At 35.6% G+C, this 15,171-nt stretch overlaps 2 protein-coding genes and 1 long non-coding RNA gene across 3 annotated transcripts; 2 read left to right on the forward strand and 1 right to left on the reverse strand.

The window, feature by feature from the left end:
* Positions 1-960: 960 nt before the first annotated feature.
* LOC141435624 (uncharacterized) lies at positions 961-3,596 on the reverse strand. Its single transcript, XR_012452197.1, has 3 exons — positions 3,488-3,596; positions 2,302-2,373; positions 961-1,061 (listed from the first exon to the last, which is right to left on the reverse strand). It is a non-coding gene; the product is annotated as an uncharacterized lncRNA (long non-coding RNA).
* A 4,218-nt stretch (positions 3,597-7,814) lies between these two features.
* Positions 7,815-13,079, forward strand: LOC141435898 (uncharacterized). Its single transcript, XM_074098736.1, has 7 exons — positions 7,815-7,891; positions 8,564-8,594; positions 8,925-9,050; positions 9,736-9,867; positions 10,232-10,363; positions 11,625-11,777; positions 12,004-13,079. Exons 1-7 carry the CDS (start codon positions 7,856-7,858, stop codon positions 13,077-13,079), a joined length of 1,686 nt encoding a protein of 561 aa, XP_073954837.1. The 5' UTR covers positions 7,815-7,855.
* LOC141435899 (uncharacterized) lies at positions 13,076-14,180 on the forward strand. Its single transcript, XM_074098737.1, has 2 exons — positions 13,076-13,093; positions 13,155-14,180. The coding sequence occupies exons 1-2, from the start codon at positions 13,076-13,078 to the stop codon at positions 14,145-14,147; spliced, it is 1,011 nt and encodes a 336-aa protein (XP_073954838.1). The 3' UTR covers positions 14,148-14,180.
* Positions 14,181-15,171: the final 991 nt, after the last annotated feature.

Genomic DNA, 15,171 nt, shown 5'->3' on the forward strand with positions numbered 1-15,171 from the left:
CGTCTAAGCTCTCGTCTAGCTATACTTTCAAGAATTGAATTGAATTGAATTGTACGCATTACATTGCTGCTCAAAAATATTTCAAAAATTAACTACGCTCTGGTAAGTAGTTAATTTCAAATTAACAATTTTGTTTTGATGCACTTTAAATCTTCGTCTGATTACAGTTTGGGGTAGTATCAAAAATACAAGCTGTATACAAAGCAACAACTCCGTCAAAGGGCCACGGTCATTGTATTGTATTGTATTGTTTTATTGGTAAAGCAAAAATACTAATAAATTCTTCTTTATAATATTCCATGCCCAAAAATGGTTTTATTAATACAACATAACATAATACAAATATTTTTCATTGAATTCAAACGTATTTAGATAAAAAAGCACATGTATTTTAATTTAATTTTACCGGTGAAAATCAAGTGGCCCTTGTTTTCTTTTAACTATTATTTATGTTGTAGGTATAAGACAATTAGATAAAACGCGATTTAGGCTAATAAATAGTTTGTGCGATAAAGATACAGCTTTAAAAAGAAGTAAGCAGTCTGCCAAAAAGGCTAACATCGTTCTAGACTTAAAGCTAAACAAAACAGCCAACTTCAATATACGAAACCCTTGTGTAGGACCGACTCACCGGCGCGTATCAAGTCGCATAATTTTCGCAAGTCATAATGTAACGTTTGTCAGAATTTATGTTAGTGATATTTTTTTTCATGCTGGCTTAAATTTTTGTGAAATTTTGAATAGGTCTTCCTATAGAAAAGTGTACGTTAGGTTAGGTATGTCATACTTATAACAATTCTGAACAGTTAATGGATTTAGAAAAAAAAGAGTTATAACAAATAATACATTATAAAAAACATTACATCCAATAACTATGTGAGCCACTACAACAACACTATGGATCCCCGACTCACACTTGGCCAGTTTTTTTTACAAGATTTATAAAATAAAAAACGAAAATAATGGCAAGAATGAAATTTATTGATAAAATGAAGTCGGTTTCAGTGCATCATATCATGTTATAATACTCCCACGGTGCCTAATTAACGGCCGTGATCACCCTGTAAAAAAGGATAGGTTATATAAATTAAACTATATCATGGAGTAAACAGAGAAGTATAACTTGTGCTTGTAAATTTTCCGTATATTTCGTGACGCGTACTGTAATTATGTTGCAATGATGTTGCAGGAAATGGTATAAAACGGAAATTATGCTGTTATTGTTATTTTAATATTAATTGTTTCGGTAAAATTTATTTAGCAATATTTTTGGTCAATGTGATAGTGAACTTTGATATTACCTAATAATACATGTTAATAATACAGTCAGCTGCATTATAATATCTGCCACAGCGGAGGTGCAAAAATATCTCATACGTCCTACCGGCCCTAGATATTGCATTGCATCGGATATTTATGCACACTTTGTTGTGTCAGATGTGCTGCTGACAGTACAAAGAAGTACAGTCACCAGCATTAATATCTGCCACAGCGGTGTGCAAAAATATCTGACACGTCCTTCCGGCCCTAGAAATAGAGTCGTATCAGATATTTATGCACGCTTGTTGTGTCAGATATTGGAGCTGGTGACTGTACACAGACATTTATAACTATCATTCAATACGTTAATTGATTGACACTTGAGAGCATTGCATTATCAGAATCACAATCTCTGTCACCACTTTTTTCCGTCAAACTGGCAGGACGAGGGCAGAAACGGACTGTAGAGATACGATGTGGTAGGTACGTGTAGACGTATAGTTGTGTGGTTCCTAACCTTTTTAATATTGTTACCCATACGAACTTCTGGGAAAACTGAATTTACCCCCTCCCCCCCCCCCTTAAAATGTAATAATTAGATACAACGCAAGCAAACAAAAATAAATTTATTAATCACAAAAATACTTTGAACTTTAGAAAACCAGTCTTATAATGTTAATTTTTTTTAACAATGGAATAAGTAAAAATAACAGCTAGAAAGAGATGCCACCTTCCAGATTCCGTAAATACATCACATACTTACGTTTACTTCAAACGTTTTCACCACTTCTTTCTGTCACACGGTGTAGAATGAGGGTAGAAAGAGACTGTGAATGGTATCGGGACCTAATCGGGACTGTCCAGGCGTCAGACAAATGACTACGAAGTGCAAAATTCGAACTTCGTATCTTGCCGTCCCGCTAACGCTAATGGTAGTTAGTACCATAGTGAGAGAACGAAGTCCGTATTTCCGAGTTTTCTCGATGGCGAAACATTATTAATTAATTAATTATCATTAAGTCTTCAAAATTAGCTACTTACACCCCTTGGCCCATCACGCTGGTGATGAACATCATCGTGTCCTTTAGCATAACCCATGCTGGCGATGAAGGCCTGCAATATAACACTAACACATTAGTAAAAGTAGGGTCGTGGGTTCAAACCCCGGCTCGCACCTCTGAGTTTTTCGAAATTCATGTGCGGAATTACATTTGAAATTTACCACGAGCTTTGCTGTATAGGAAAACATCGTGAGGAAACCTGCACAAATCTGCGAAGCAATTCAATGGTGTGTGTGAAGTTCCCAATCCGCACTGGGCCCGCGTGGGAACTATGGCCCAAGCCCTCTTGTTCTGAGAGGAGGCCTGTGCCCAGCAGTGGGACGTATATAGGCTGGGATGATGATGATGATGACGTTAGTAAAGCTTCGATGATGATTATATGACCTACAGGACCTAGAACATTGCTACTAGAACTAACAAATAATATATGATCTGATCAAACGAACTTCTAGAAGCGAAGTTCGATTAATATTATATGAGTAGCTTCATTCGAAGGTATAATTAATTTATTTATAATAATTTAATGTATAGAAAGTAACTGTAACTAAACTTCGAGGAAAACGTTTTATGGACGCCGAGGAAGCAGTGGCTGCGTTTCAAAAAGCTGTTGAAGAGACCCCTAAGGGAAAGTGGGCAAAGTACGTTTCTCAGTAGGTTTATCGGATTTAACGATGTGTTGAAGTGAATAGGCACTGTCTTGAAAAGATAAAATAAAACTAAAAACCTGCTAGGTTGCTCAGTTTTTGAATTTCTAAGAACTAAGTATCAGTTTGACGATCGTAAGTACGAAAAACTGGAATCTCGATGTCATTAAAGTTGATTTTATAATAAATGTTTATTTTATATAAAACCTTGCTGTTATTTATAATAAATAAAATTGAAATTATATTTTCCCATTGATGCACATTAATAATTTTTGAATCTTACCAAAAAAGGTTGGTGATCACGTGGTAAGCACTAAACGTTAATGTCCGTTTTTTCGCCGTAGAACAAAGTATACTAAGGAATAGAACTCGCTCCTCATTAACTCTTATTGAAAATATCTGGTAGGCACCTCTGATATTTTGAACGTTATTCCCTTAATTAACGGTATATTGTTTAAGAGAGCCGAAAATATATTGCGGTGGCATACTATTTGTGGCCAAAATTTTCGTTTTTTAACTTACCACGAGGGCGAGTAAATATTGGAACTTCATTGTCAAATAGTTGTTGTTGCTTGAACTCAACTGATGATTTCGTTGGTTTTTCGAGGTATATATATACAAATGTATAAAAATAATAAATATCGCATGCGCTTATCGCCATGAAATTAAAATAACACGAAAAAGTATGTATGTTTTGAGTTTACATTAAAATTAATTGACCCTTCATAGAACTAATCGAAACTAACGACATTTTTGGCTTGAATAAGTTTTCATTAGCCATGTTTACAGATGAATACACACATCGATTTACTGATTGCAATATACAGATTGTAAGGCATAGTTATAATTTGTAATGTTTAAAAATATACATACAAGCTTGCCCGTTCCACTGGTGACCATAGGGCTGGCTCTTTCCTCGGTCAACGTATTGGCATTGCCATACAACGAGGCAAAACAGCCAGCCTTATGGGCACCCTGCCTAATCTTCTTCTTCTTCTTCAGCGCGTTTTCGCCCACCGTTAGGCATACGCCTCTCCAGCCTTTCTCCACCCGGATCGACTGTCCGTCTCTCTCTTCCAGACCGGTCCTGCTGTCTCCACTATGTCATCGGACCATCGAGCAGGCGGTCTGCCCACATTTCTTTTCCCTAGCCGGGGTCTCCACTCCAGAACGCGCTTGCTCCACCGTTCGTCGTGTCGTCGGCACACGTGACCCTGCCTAAAAGCAGTGTGATATTTCAAATATAATTTTGTTTTAGGCATGAGCACATGCTGAGTTTTCAAATTATTTAAATTGTAACAATCTGAATTTTGTTTATGGCAGGCATGTCTAGAGAACCTGGAAAAGACGTAGGATAGTGTTATCCCGGAAAATTGCAAAGTTTGTAAATGACCAAAGCTAGTTTGACAATAAAAAGCGAGCATGTCAGTTAAGGTTTTTGAACAAAACTAATAATGTAATTTGTACTAGACGCTTGACGGAGGCATTGGCTTAGAGACTTGGGCTGTAGCTGTATATACAAATGAAGAAAGTCGAACTAATTGTACAAGAAAATATATGCATCACTACCTAACAACAAAGAGCGACCGACAGCTCAAAAGTGTCATGAAAATTCCATACATTGTGTCAGGAACATAACTTTCTACAAAATAATAAACATTAAATGTTAATCCAAGAAAACAGCAACACATCAGTGAAAACCACATGCTCCTAGGTTAAGCCGTTTCTGAGATTAGCGCAAACAAACGCACAGACAAAAGACAAAGACTATTGCGTTATTTCCAACAGTTTTTCCCAAATATTTTCTATATCATCAACTTTTTACAGCTTTATTACGAGTATATGTATAGAGTCTATTATACCTACTTTATATGTACGTACGGTACGTGAAATTCCAAAAGGCATTAAATTAAAACTTGCCGTCATGACTTTTTAATATAAAGTAAATCGAATTTCAGGCTCTAAAAGTCGATCGATACTATAAATGGCCCAAGAATCAGTAGAATAAATCACTATAGCCTGCACGATGAAGTTCGCATTACTCCTCCTTTTTGTGGTAAGTTAATATTAAAGATCGGAATTATTTCCAAGTTTGCTGCCAGGTTCATGCTTATCTTCTGCATATCTGCTCGTCTACCTCGGAGAGACCTCGCTTGCTTGCCTCGTCTGAGAAGGAGTCTAGATTTTGACTCCAAGCGTTTCCGCCCTAACATTTTTCGACCCTCCTTGATAGTACTTATTTAAGTTGGCTGCCAAACATCCCCGTCCACACCACAATTATCAGTTTTAATACGCTTTAAATATCAATGTACTTATTTTGAAAATTAATTCCAATTTTGTATCTGTTCTAAACGAAGTACGTATAAAACACATTTTGTTTTCTTACATAAACACTTGTGAAAAATATTCTACTTCGCTTCATCAATTTCATCATACATTTACGCGTTTAACAAATAACGTATACGGATGTAGCAAATGGTACCGAATGAAGTTACGAATCTCGGTTTTTTTTTCTTACAGGTGTCAGTTGTCTGCAAGCTTGATGAAGATCATCATAGAGAAGAAAATGAGGCACGTCTAGAAGGCCCCAGGCCTCATTACCGAAGACATCAAAATAATGGTTATTTTGATGGAGATGCAACTATTGAATCACGTGGTGGTGCTCGAGCCGAGAGGAATGGATGAATACAATATTAAGGAGGGAAATAAAGTAAGCAACCCAAGCTCTCATTACATGCAGTAAATACTAAGTCTAAGTATTAAGTTATGCAGTATAAGTCCTGGAATAGCCCAAACCCCCTGATTTCGAGACTAGATTCGTGCTTGGGCACACGGCTAACAAGGCACCTTTATAGCTTATCCATTTTTCTTGCAGGATGCAGTGTAAGAATCTAATCTTGGAGGCGTGGAAGGACAAAATTACTTTTGGTCAACTAATTGGCGGTTTTTATTATTATTTTTAAGGCCTTCTGTATCTGCATCGTTTTAAAAATAAAGTCTCCTTAAAAAACATCTATTACTTTAATTTTAATTTCCATTTAGGTACGTATGCCATGCTCTGTTATTGAGTAGCGGATCAATATTATCTAGCTAGACATCATAATCATGATCATCAAAAGCAACAAGTAGGTACCACACTTTCTAGCACTTACATCTACAATAATGTATAAGCTGTGGACGGAAGGAAAGGACAGACGTTCTAAGAATTTTGTGTAATGCCCCGGAACCCTAAAAAGGAACGTTCTCCTTTGAAGTCGGGTAAAATATGCACGTGCAACACCAACGACAGTTAAATGTTGATTAATAAAAACTGCAATTTCATTTATAGCTATTACGCATTCAATTTACCAATACACAATAACAACAGGTCGCAGTTACATGATATGAATAATCATAAAAAATACCGAATATTTAATAGGATGCTGGTTGAGTACAGTTAAAACTAATTGAGATATGTTTTTATGACAAAAATGGCTAAGTGCGAGAAGGGCTCGCGCAGCGAGGTTTCCTTAAAAATTCTAGGTAACATCTATAAAAATATCCGGTGCTAGCAGAGCGTTTCTCCTGAGCAAAATGCAGTATGGGGTAATTTTAGAAGATCACTGACATGACAGCAGACAAGAAAAATTAAAGATTTTCAGATTTTCTTTTTCCTTCACATCTACACTTGCAACACAGAAATTTTCCTAGTTCAGTGTAATGCGTGTTATTTGTCCCTTTTATTAAGAGTAGCCTATAAGTTTGTTAACATTGTTTATTTATAAAAGATAAATAAAGAAAGGTAAAGAAAGATTTTTTTATTTGTTGAGCTGAGAGAGTTCTCAAAATCATTGCAAATTTCAAGTTTCTATGACAACCGGAAGTGTACCCTGTAGGATTTTTGGTTACGACAGTTTAAATGGAAACACCTTTTTTAATGACCGTATCTTTTGATTGCGTTAAAGATTATATTACGAGTATAGGAAATTTAAATTTGTACGCCTAATTTTAGGTACAAAGTGGAGATTAAGAATAGTTTTAAGATTATTATTCTCTTTATTTATTTAAATTCTCAGTTTAGGTTTTTACAATAATTATTTAAAGTAAAATTTCTGATCTATTTTTGATGCACCACCTGTTGTAAACTAGTCCTTCCTTCTTTCTGTAAAAAAGGTTGCCTGGAAGAGATTGCTCTTAACCGATAAGGCCGCCTATTGCTTGCCTTGTAATTTTTTTCTCTGTGTATCTGGTTTCTGTATCGCTTACTATTTCTGGTGTACAATAAAGAGTCTTTGTATTGTATTGTATTGTAAAATACAAAAAGGACAAATAAAATAAAAAATATTGTAAAAACCTAACGGCAAACTATGCCGCCGATAGCGGGGCAGCAGGGCTACTACGAAACTCGTAACTCGAAGTTCGTATCGTACCATCCCTCTCGCTCTCGTATTAAATAGTACAAGTGTCAGAGGGACCGTACGACACGAACTTCGAGTTTCGTAGTAGCCCTGCAGAGGCCAAGCTACGGGTGGTCAGGGCCGCAGAGTGAGGAACCTCCGGACGATGCGTGCCGTGTCCAGAAGTACCACCTTCTGTATCTGGCCCTTGATCCAGCTATCTTATTCATTATTACAAGTTAGATTTTTTTCACTGCTGCTGTAACTGATCATATTTGATATTAAATTAAGTTTGATGCTTCCACGCGTTCCTGACAAAAAGAGCAAGACCCTTTTTCCAAGAATGCACGGACGGACGGACAACAAAGTGATCCTATAAGGGTTCCGTTTTTACTTTTGAGATTCGGAACCCTAAAAACAGAGGAAATAATGATCAGGTTTGTTATAAATATAAATTTGTTTTGCTTTTACGTATTACTGGCAGATGTTGGCTCTGAAGGGCGTCTGAGGCACCATGAGGTCTGTGCCTATTACTCTCTTGGAAGTTTTGGTAAGTTCATCACACGGGAAACAATTTTATTCTCCCTTAATCTACAGGTGAATCACCTGTGAACGTGACTCAAGGGCGAATCCAGCTTTATAGCCAGGGGGAGGGGGCTCACATGGCCAAATTCTGGTTACTTTTTGGCAAATAAAACATTGAAATCTCCTGCCTTGTTCCAGAAAGATATTAATTTTATTAAAATCAATAAGTTTAGAAACATATGTACTGCTGTCCTGGAACTAGCCCAGGGACAGGGAAGGGCGGGAGGAGATACGATCACCATTACCCCCCCTGGATTGGCTCTTGAAGTGATTGGGACCAAACCAATAAAACTCAGTAGTACCGTTAAGTGAACATTTTTTTAGACAACTCGGAGTATGAGAAAAGCGTAAGATTCACGCTTCGTGAGTTACATACACTCGAAATATAAAACCCTCCTTCCGGCAGTTGGGTAAAAAGGCAAACGATGGTTTTAAAAATCGTTATTACTGTATGAGGCAGTTTATAAATTCCATTTATACCGAAAATATTTGCAAGTTTTAGGGATAAGGTGGCCTTTACTATACATATATTATCTCAATGTCTGTCTGTAACTTATTTTGTACAATAAAGAGTTTACATACATACATACTTTTAAGGTTTAATTATTTGTGTACAAAATTAATCCTGGAATTTCAGATGACATCAAGTTTAGCGATTACAGATTCAGGTAAGTTCACTTGACTAATCAATTATTCATCATCCTCATCATTAGGTTTATCAATCATAAGACGTCCACTGGTGGACATAGGCCTTCCACAAGTAGCGCAAAATGCACAAGATAACAAAAGCTGAAAATTGTCTACAATAATGATATTAATTTTAACAAATTATTACTGAACGATTATACATTTAGGTATTTATTACTTAAGAAGAAATCATGGTTCTTTCCTTTAATCTTTCTTTTACTTTCATTTTTTATTTTGAGTTAATTCAGACAAAGGCCAGCGTGATTAAAATCTAAATGTTTTAGTTTTTTGTGGAATTATATTTTTTTCAGATTCCTCGGAATACAGTGACAAAAGGAAAAGTAAAGAAACGGACGAATTCCGGCTACAAGCTTTTTGTGAAGACAGTTTTAAATATTGTAACCGTTACTTGCCTTTTATCTATAAAAAGGATAAAGGTGAGAAATATGACGTAGAATTCATAAAACCGCCCGGATCGTAGTTGGTTCAGCAGGTAACCCTGGCCATATTTACAGCGGGGCAATGCTGCTGGGGTTATGGGAACTTTTGAGCCGGGTACGATGCAGTGGTGGTTTTTAGTTCATAAGTAGTTTAGGTGTTTATGGTAGTATTGTCAAAATAATGGAATTTAACAAAAAGTTCCCAAAATTAAAACGATACAGTGCCCTAACGAGGACAACATAGCCAGAGAACAAGAATTAATGAATAAAGCTATATTGTCTGTTTCAGCATTTATCGATTCGTTTTAAGTTTATTGCACTCCAGTTTGAGAACCACTGTTAGGTCAGTGGTTCTCAAACTTTTTGGGTGACGGAATCCTGGAAAACAAAATATTTACCGGACCCCTAAAATAGTCAAAAACAACCAATTTCATGGAAGCTAGAACCTTATACCGCACCTACACCATAAGTGTCTATTTTCATTATGGTCAGTATTGTATTAAATGGCTGTTGGAGTTGAAAAGTACTCGAATGGAGACAGCGGATCGGCAAGTAGGACGTCCACCAACGAGATGGACGGATGTTAAAGACGGGGGTCACGGTGGTAGCCGTTGCTAACCGAAGCAACTGGAGGTCTATGGTAAAAATATTTATTAAAGCAACGTAATTTGTATTCTTTCAGAAGATAATCCTGAAGGGGATAGAGAATGTGAAGAAAGTACCGATTGGATACAAAAATGTTACTCTTGCCACTGCGTTAATGGGAAAGCAAAATGCCTAAAAATGCCTGAATGCTTTGCTATGGGACCTCCAAGTAAGTTTATACTAAACTAACTAACACTAGAGTTAAGTCTTATGTACTAGTATTACTAACACTATCATAATGATTATTATGTTGGTCGAAATAATAGAGATAATAATAATATGATTTTGATTACTATCATCATCTGTCCGCTTTTCTGTCTGTTCACGCTTAATAAGTTGAGACTCTGGTAAGGACTTAGAATAGTTCTTATCCCAGAAAAAAATATATGTAGTTCCCGCGGGACAAAGATAAATGAAATCATCGCAGACGGAGTGGCGGGTGAGGTCTTGTCCGCTCGTACGCACAAGGTCATTGAGAGCTATTATCGCCTTAGCGTTAATGAAAACTGTAGCGTCTATTCTTTTGGTTTCAGATAATACTATGATTTGCAAGCCATACAGTGCATTCAGTTCCAGGGCTTTGGGAAAATGCAACTACTGCTATTGCAACGGCAACGGTGTTCCATATTGCACAGTCATGGAATGTCATGGTCCGAAAGATGAAGGTAAATATTGTGAAAAGTTGTATATTAAATAACAGCAAGTGATAATTGACAACAAAGACATTTTTTTTTACTATTATTATATATTTACTAAACTTTACCTTGGATTTTGAGACTGAAAAAACTAGTTTTTTAAGATTGGTTGAGTTAATTTGGTCTCATTGGGCTATGTTTTAGCGTACTAAATATAAACGTTTGTCGATTTTGACTGTTGTAAACCACAAAGTTATTTTTGTTAAAGTATTTTTTTATATAATAAACAACGTTAATTCAAAACGGAGTGTTCTTATTTAGTGTCCAATTACGCATAATATTTTTTCCTTCGATAAAATCCAATGGAAATATACTATAAATAGAAAATTAAGTAAAAAATCCATCAACCTCTTTTTTTTACTTTATGCACTTTGGCAAGGTAAACTATAGGAAAACAGTTGTCCAATTACAAAATTGTTCTTGAAACCTGAAAGCCCGTACTATCTACTCCTCAAATAGCATGTTATCTATGTAACTTCCAACAACAACATACTTTTATTGGGTGTATAAGTTTGAATTCAATTTTCTCATAATCACCTTTTCTGGCTTTTGAGGTTCAACATTAAAAAAAAATATATCTATTAAACCTACATGCATGTTTCTTACATGGTTTGATAGCTAAATGTATGTAGATTATGGGGATATCAATAACTCAATACCGACAACAAGGTACCTTTTCCCAGATAACGCCACAATTAAATAATAAAGGAGAAATTAGTGGCTTAAAACTAAATTAAATCTAAAAATGGTCCGAAGGCATTGTGCCCAAAAACCTTGACAAAAGTCTATACGGCTCAAAAAAAGGCTTGGCACGTTATAAGCCAGCAGCCTGTGGGTCCGATATACCCAAAAGTCATACAATGCTATTAGGATTCAGTACAATATCGCCTTTAGGATGCTGATTGGTCTGCCTAGATGGTGCAGCGCATCAGCCATGTTCGCTGAGCTACGCACGGACGGGTTTGCAGCAATATTGAGCAAAAAAGCAGCGTCATTGCTGAGCAGAATAAGGAGCAGCCCAAACAGCATCTTAAAGATGATAGCTGATCATGTGTGTTGTCCTGTTTTAAACGAAATTATTTTAAGAGTAAAATCCAACTTAGTTTTTAAATACTAACATTATTTTTAAGATTGCTACTAACAAAAATGAGATCTATGTCATCTTTATAAATAAAATAAATTATTATAAGTTTTGACAAAAAAAAATGTATTTTTTGCTTTCATGTAACAGACAATTCCACGCAGTCGGATGGATGCAAGCAGAACCGCATCCCTCAATGTGCAGCGCATACAAAATGGAAATCAAACTGCCAATATTGCAGATGCAGGAAAAATGGCCGGCCCAAGTGTAAACCTATTCCTGACTGCAAGCCAACCCAAGAGGGTAAGTGGGAAACAATAGAGGGGGGTCTTCTAATTCAGTTATTTACAGTGATGATGAAGGTCTTTTTCCTATTATTACGAAGCCTTATATGTATAATCTATCTTTCATCCAAACTTCTGCTTTATCTCATGATGACGTCTACAGAAATTACTTGTTTTTTATGATGACGAGTGGATCATTTGTTTTTTTCTTTGACGATTTTGTATAAAATGTATTATTTCAACAGATAAGCCAGGCCGATGTAAACCCGGCTCGAGTTTCAACAACGGATGCAACAAATGCAAATGTGACGACATTGGTCAGCCTCACTGTATAGAAAAATGCAACCCTAATAAACACGATAAAAACCACAAAAATAAAGAAGATAATCATCGCGAGAGCAAAGAAGACAGAGGTGATAAGAGCAAAAAAGAAAAACATCATGAAAATAGAGAAGATAAACACCATGAGACTAAAGAAGATTATTATCGTGAGAGCAAAGAAGATAAAAGACATCAGAGCAAGAATGACAAAAATCATGAGAGCAATAAAGAAAGAAATCATGAGGGTAGAGAAGAGAAACACCGTGAAAGTAAAGAAGATAAACATCGTGAGAGCAAAAAAGAAAAAAATGAGAGCAATAAAGAAAAACATCATAAGAGTAGAGAAGATGAATACCGTGAGAGTGAAGAAGATGAACATCGTGAGAGCAATAAAGGTGAAAGACAGCAGAGCAAAGAAGACAAAAGCGATGAGGCTAAAAATGAGAGTAAGAAAGATAAACATCATGAAGATGAAGAAAACAAAGGCCATGAGAGCAAAAAAGAACATGAGAGTAAGAAAGATAAACAACATGAGAAAAAAGAAGGTAATCATCATGAGGGCAAAGAAGATAACAGACATCAGAGCAAAAAAGACCAAAGCCATAAGAGCGAAATAGAAAAACATCGAGAGAGTAAGGAAGATGAACATCGGGAGAGCAAAGAAGATAAAAGACATCAGAGCAAAGAAGACAAAATCCATGAGAGTAAAAATGAAAAACATCATGAGAGTAAGGAAGATAAACATCGTGAAAGCAAAGAAGACAAAATCCATGAGAGTAAAAATGAAAAACATCATGAGAGTAAGAAAGATAAACAACATGAGAAAAAAGAAGGTAATCATCATGAGGGCAAAGAAGATAACAGACATCAGAGCAAAAAAGACCAAAGCCATAAGAGCAAAAAAGAAAAACATCGAGAGAGTAAGGAAGATGAACATCGGGAGAGCAAAGAAGATAAAAGACATCAGAGCAAAGAAGACAAATCCATGAGAGTAAAATGAAAAACATCATGAGAGTAAAAAGATGTGAAAAAAAAGACATCATGAGAGTAAAAATGAAAAACATCATGAGAGAAGGAAGAAAAAGACATCCATGAGAGTAAGAAAGAGAGTAAGGAAGATAAACATCGTGAAAGCAAAGAAGACATAAAACATGAGAGTAACAAAGAAAAACATCATGAGAGTGCAGAAGATAAAGGCCACGAGAGCAAAAAAGAAAAACATAATGAAAGTAAGGAAGATAAACGCCATGAAAACAATGCAAATAAACACAACAAGAGTGAAGAAGATAAAACAAACAAAATAGAAAAAGATAATAAGGAGCATAAGGCCGATAAGTACAGCGAATGTAACGATGACAATAGCAGCGGAGAAGACGATCATAGCGAGGAAAACAAAGGATGCAAGGACCAAAATAACGGCAAGGAGCAAAATAAGAGTGAGGCGGACGATAAAGACAAGAAATGTAAGGGATGTAAAGTACGTTATAAAAACCGAGAACATGAGAAGAGCATTGAGAATTCTGAAAGCATAGAACGTGACAACAGTAAAGCTCATAACAAGAGTAGAGAACATCGTAAAAAAAGAGAGCACCATAAAAGCAAAGAAAATTACAATAGCAATGAAAGCCATAAGAGTACAAAACATAATCAAAATAAAAAACAAGAAGAAGAAAAGAAGCATGATAGCAATAACGAATCCAAAAGTGATAGTTATGAAGATAAAAACACAAAGAGACCAAGACATTCTGAGAGTAAAGAACGCAAAAGTAAAGAGAATAGTGTAAGCAAAGAGCGAAATAAGAGTGGGGAAAATAAAAGACATAAAAAGCATGATTACAGCGGAAAGGACAGTAAAGAGCGCAAGAAAAGTGATAAAAATAAAAAAGACAAAAAGCACAGTAAAGAGGATAGTAACAGTAATGAGTCCATGAATCATCCTCTACACAGTAGACGTATACTTAAACGACCTAAGGTCGCCCCTGCGACCTCGTGGCCTTCCTGGCTCATTCCTGATGGTCCAAACAGCTTCACTCCTGGATGTAATGGACAATGGCCCTGCGAAGGTTGAATATTCTCTTCGATTAAATATCAACTTACCTAACTGTTTTGATTACCTGATTGTTTGCCGATAATTTGAAGAATCTCGTAAATGTTGTTCATCCACAAATAACGGTATTTAGATTTGTGATTTCTTCAATATTTATATATTATATCCATACATTTAAATTTCTGTACCGTGGTGACTTCATGCTAATCAAAGTATTTAATTCGACAAAAGGGGGGATGTGGATGTGCCACATCGCTCGAAGAACAGATAACCGTTGGGGAAGAACAGTCCTCGAGCGGCGACCACGAACTGGAAGACGAAGCGTTGATATCCTTACGTAAAGTAAACGTAACGTTACGTACGTAAAATGTAACTGTCGAAAACTTCGTCTACGAAATTTCCAGCTGTAGCTGGAAATTCTATTTCTCCAATGTCGATACTTATGAAATACAAGAAAAAAAGATACACTGAATGAAAAAATATGTCTCTTAGAAAATTCATCGATAAAATAAAAATTCTAGCCTTACATTAAATGTAACTATATTTTGTCTTAATCAAAAATTACGACCACCGCTTATATCATTAGGTATAAAAAGCTGGGAAAACGACCTGTTATGGGATCGCTAGATATATACCTGATAAACAATTAAAAAATAACAACGTACTACAGCTTTTTTACTAACTTATCTCTGCTACTACACGTACAAAATAGTTACGTCTGTACTTACAGTCGCCAGAACCAATATCTGACAGAACTGACACAAAAAATATTATTAAAAATTATTATTTTGCGTAATTAGTCGTTGAACAACTTTAATAGTGAAAAAAAAAGAAAGCAAAAATATTTATTAAAATAATAACAAAAATAATTAAGATAGTAATATGCAATAAAAAATAATAATATGGAAAAATAAAAATAACAACAATAAACAATAATAACATATTTAATAGTACAGCTATTTAACGACGGTAAAATGCGTTGATTCTACTTTCTATTTGTACTTGAGATTTTTTTTTTATAGTTATTTATTACTATGATTTATTA

This window comes from Choristoneura fumiferana, chromosome 15 (genome assembly GCF_025370935.1).
Source record: "Choristoneura fumiferana chromosome 15, NRCan_CFum_1, whole genome shotgun sequence".
Lineage (NCBI taxonomy): Eukaryota > Metazoa > Arthropoda > Insecta > Lepidoptera > Tortricidae > Choristoneura > Choristoneura fumiferana.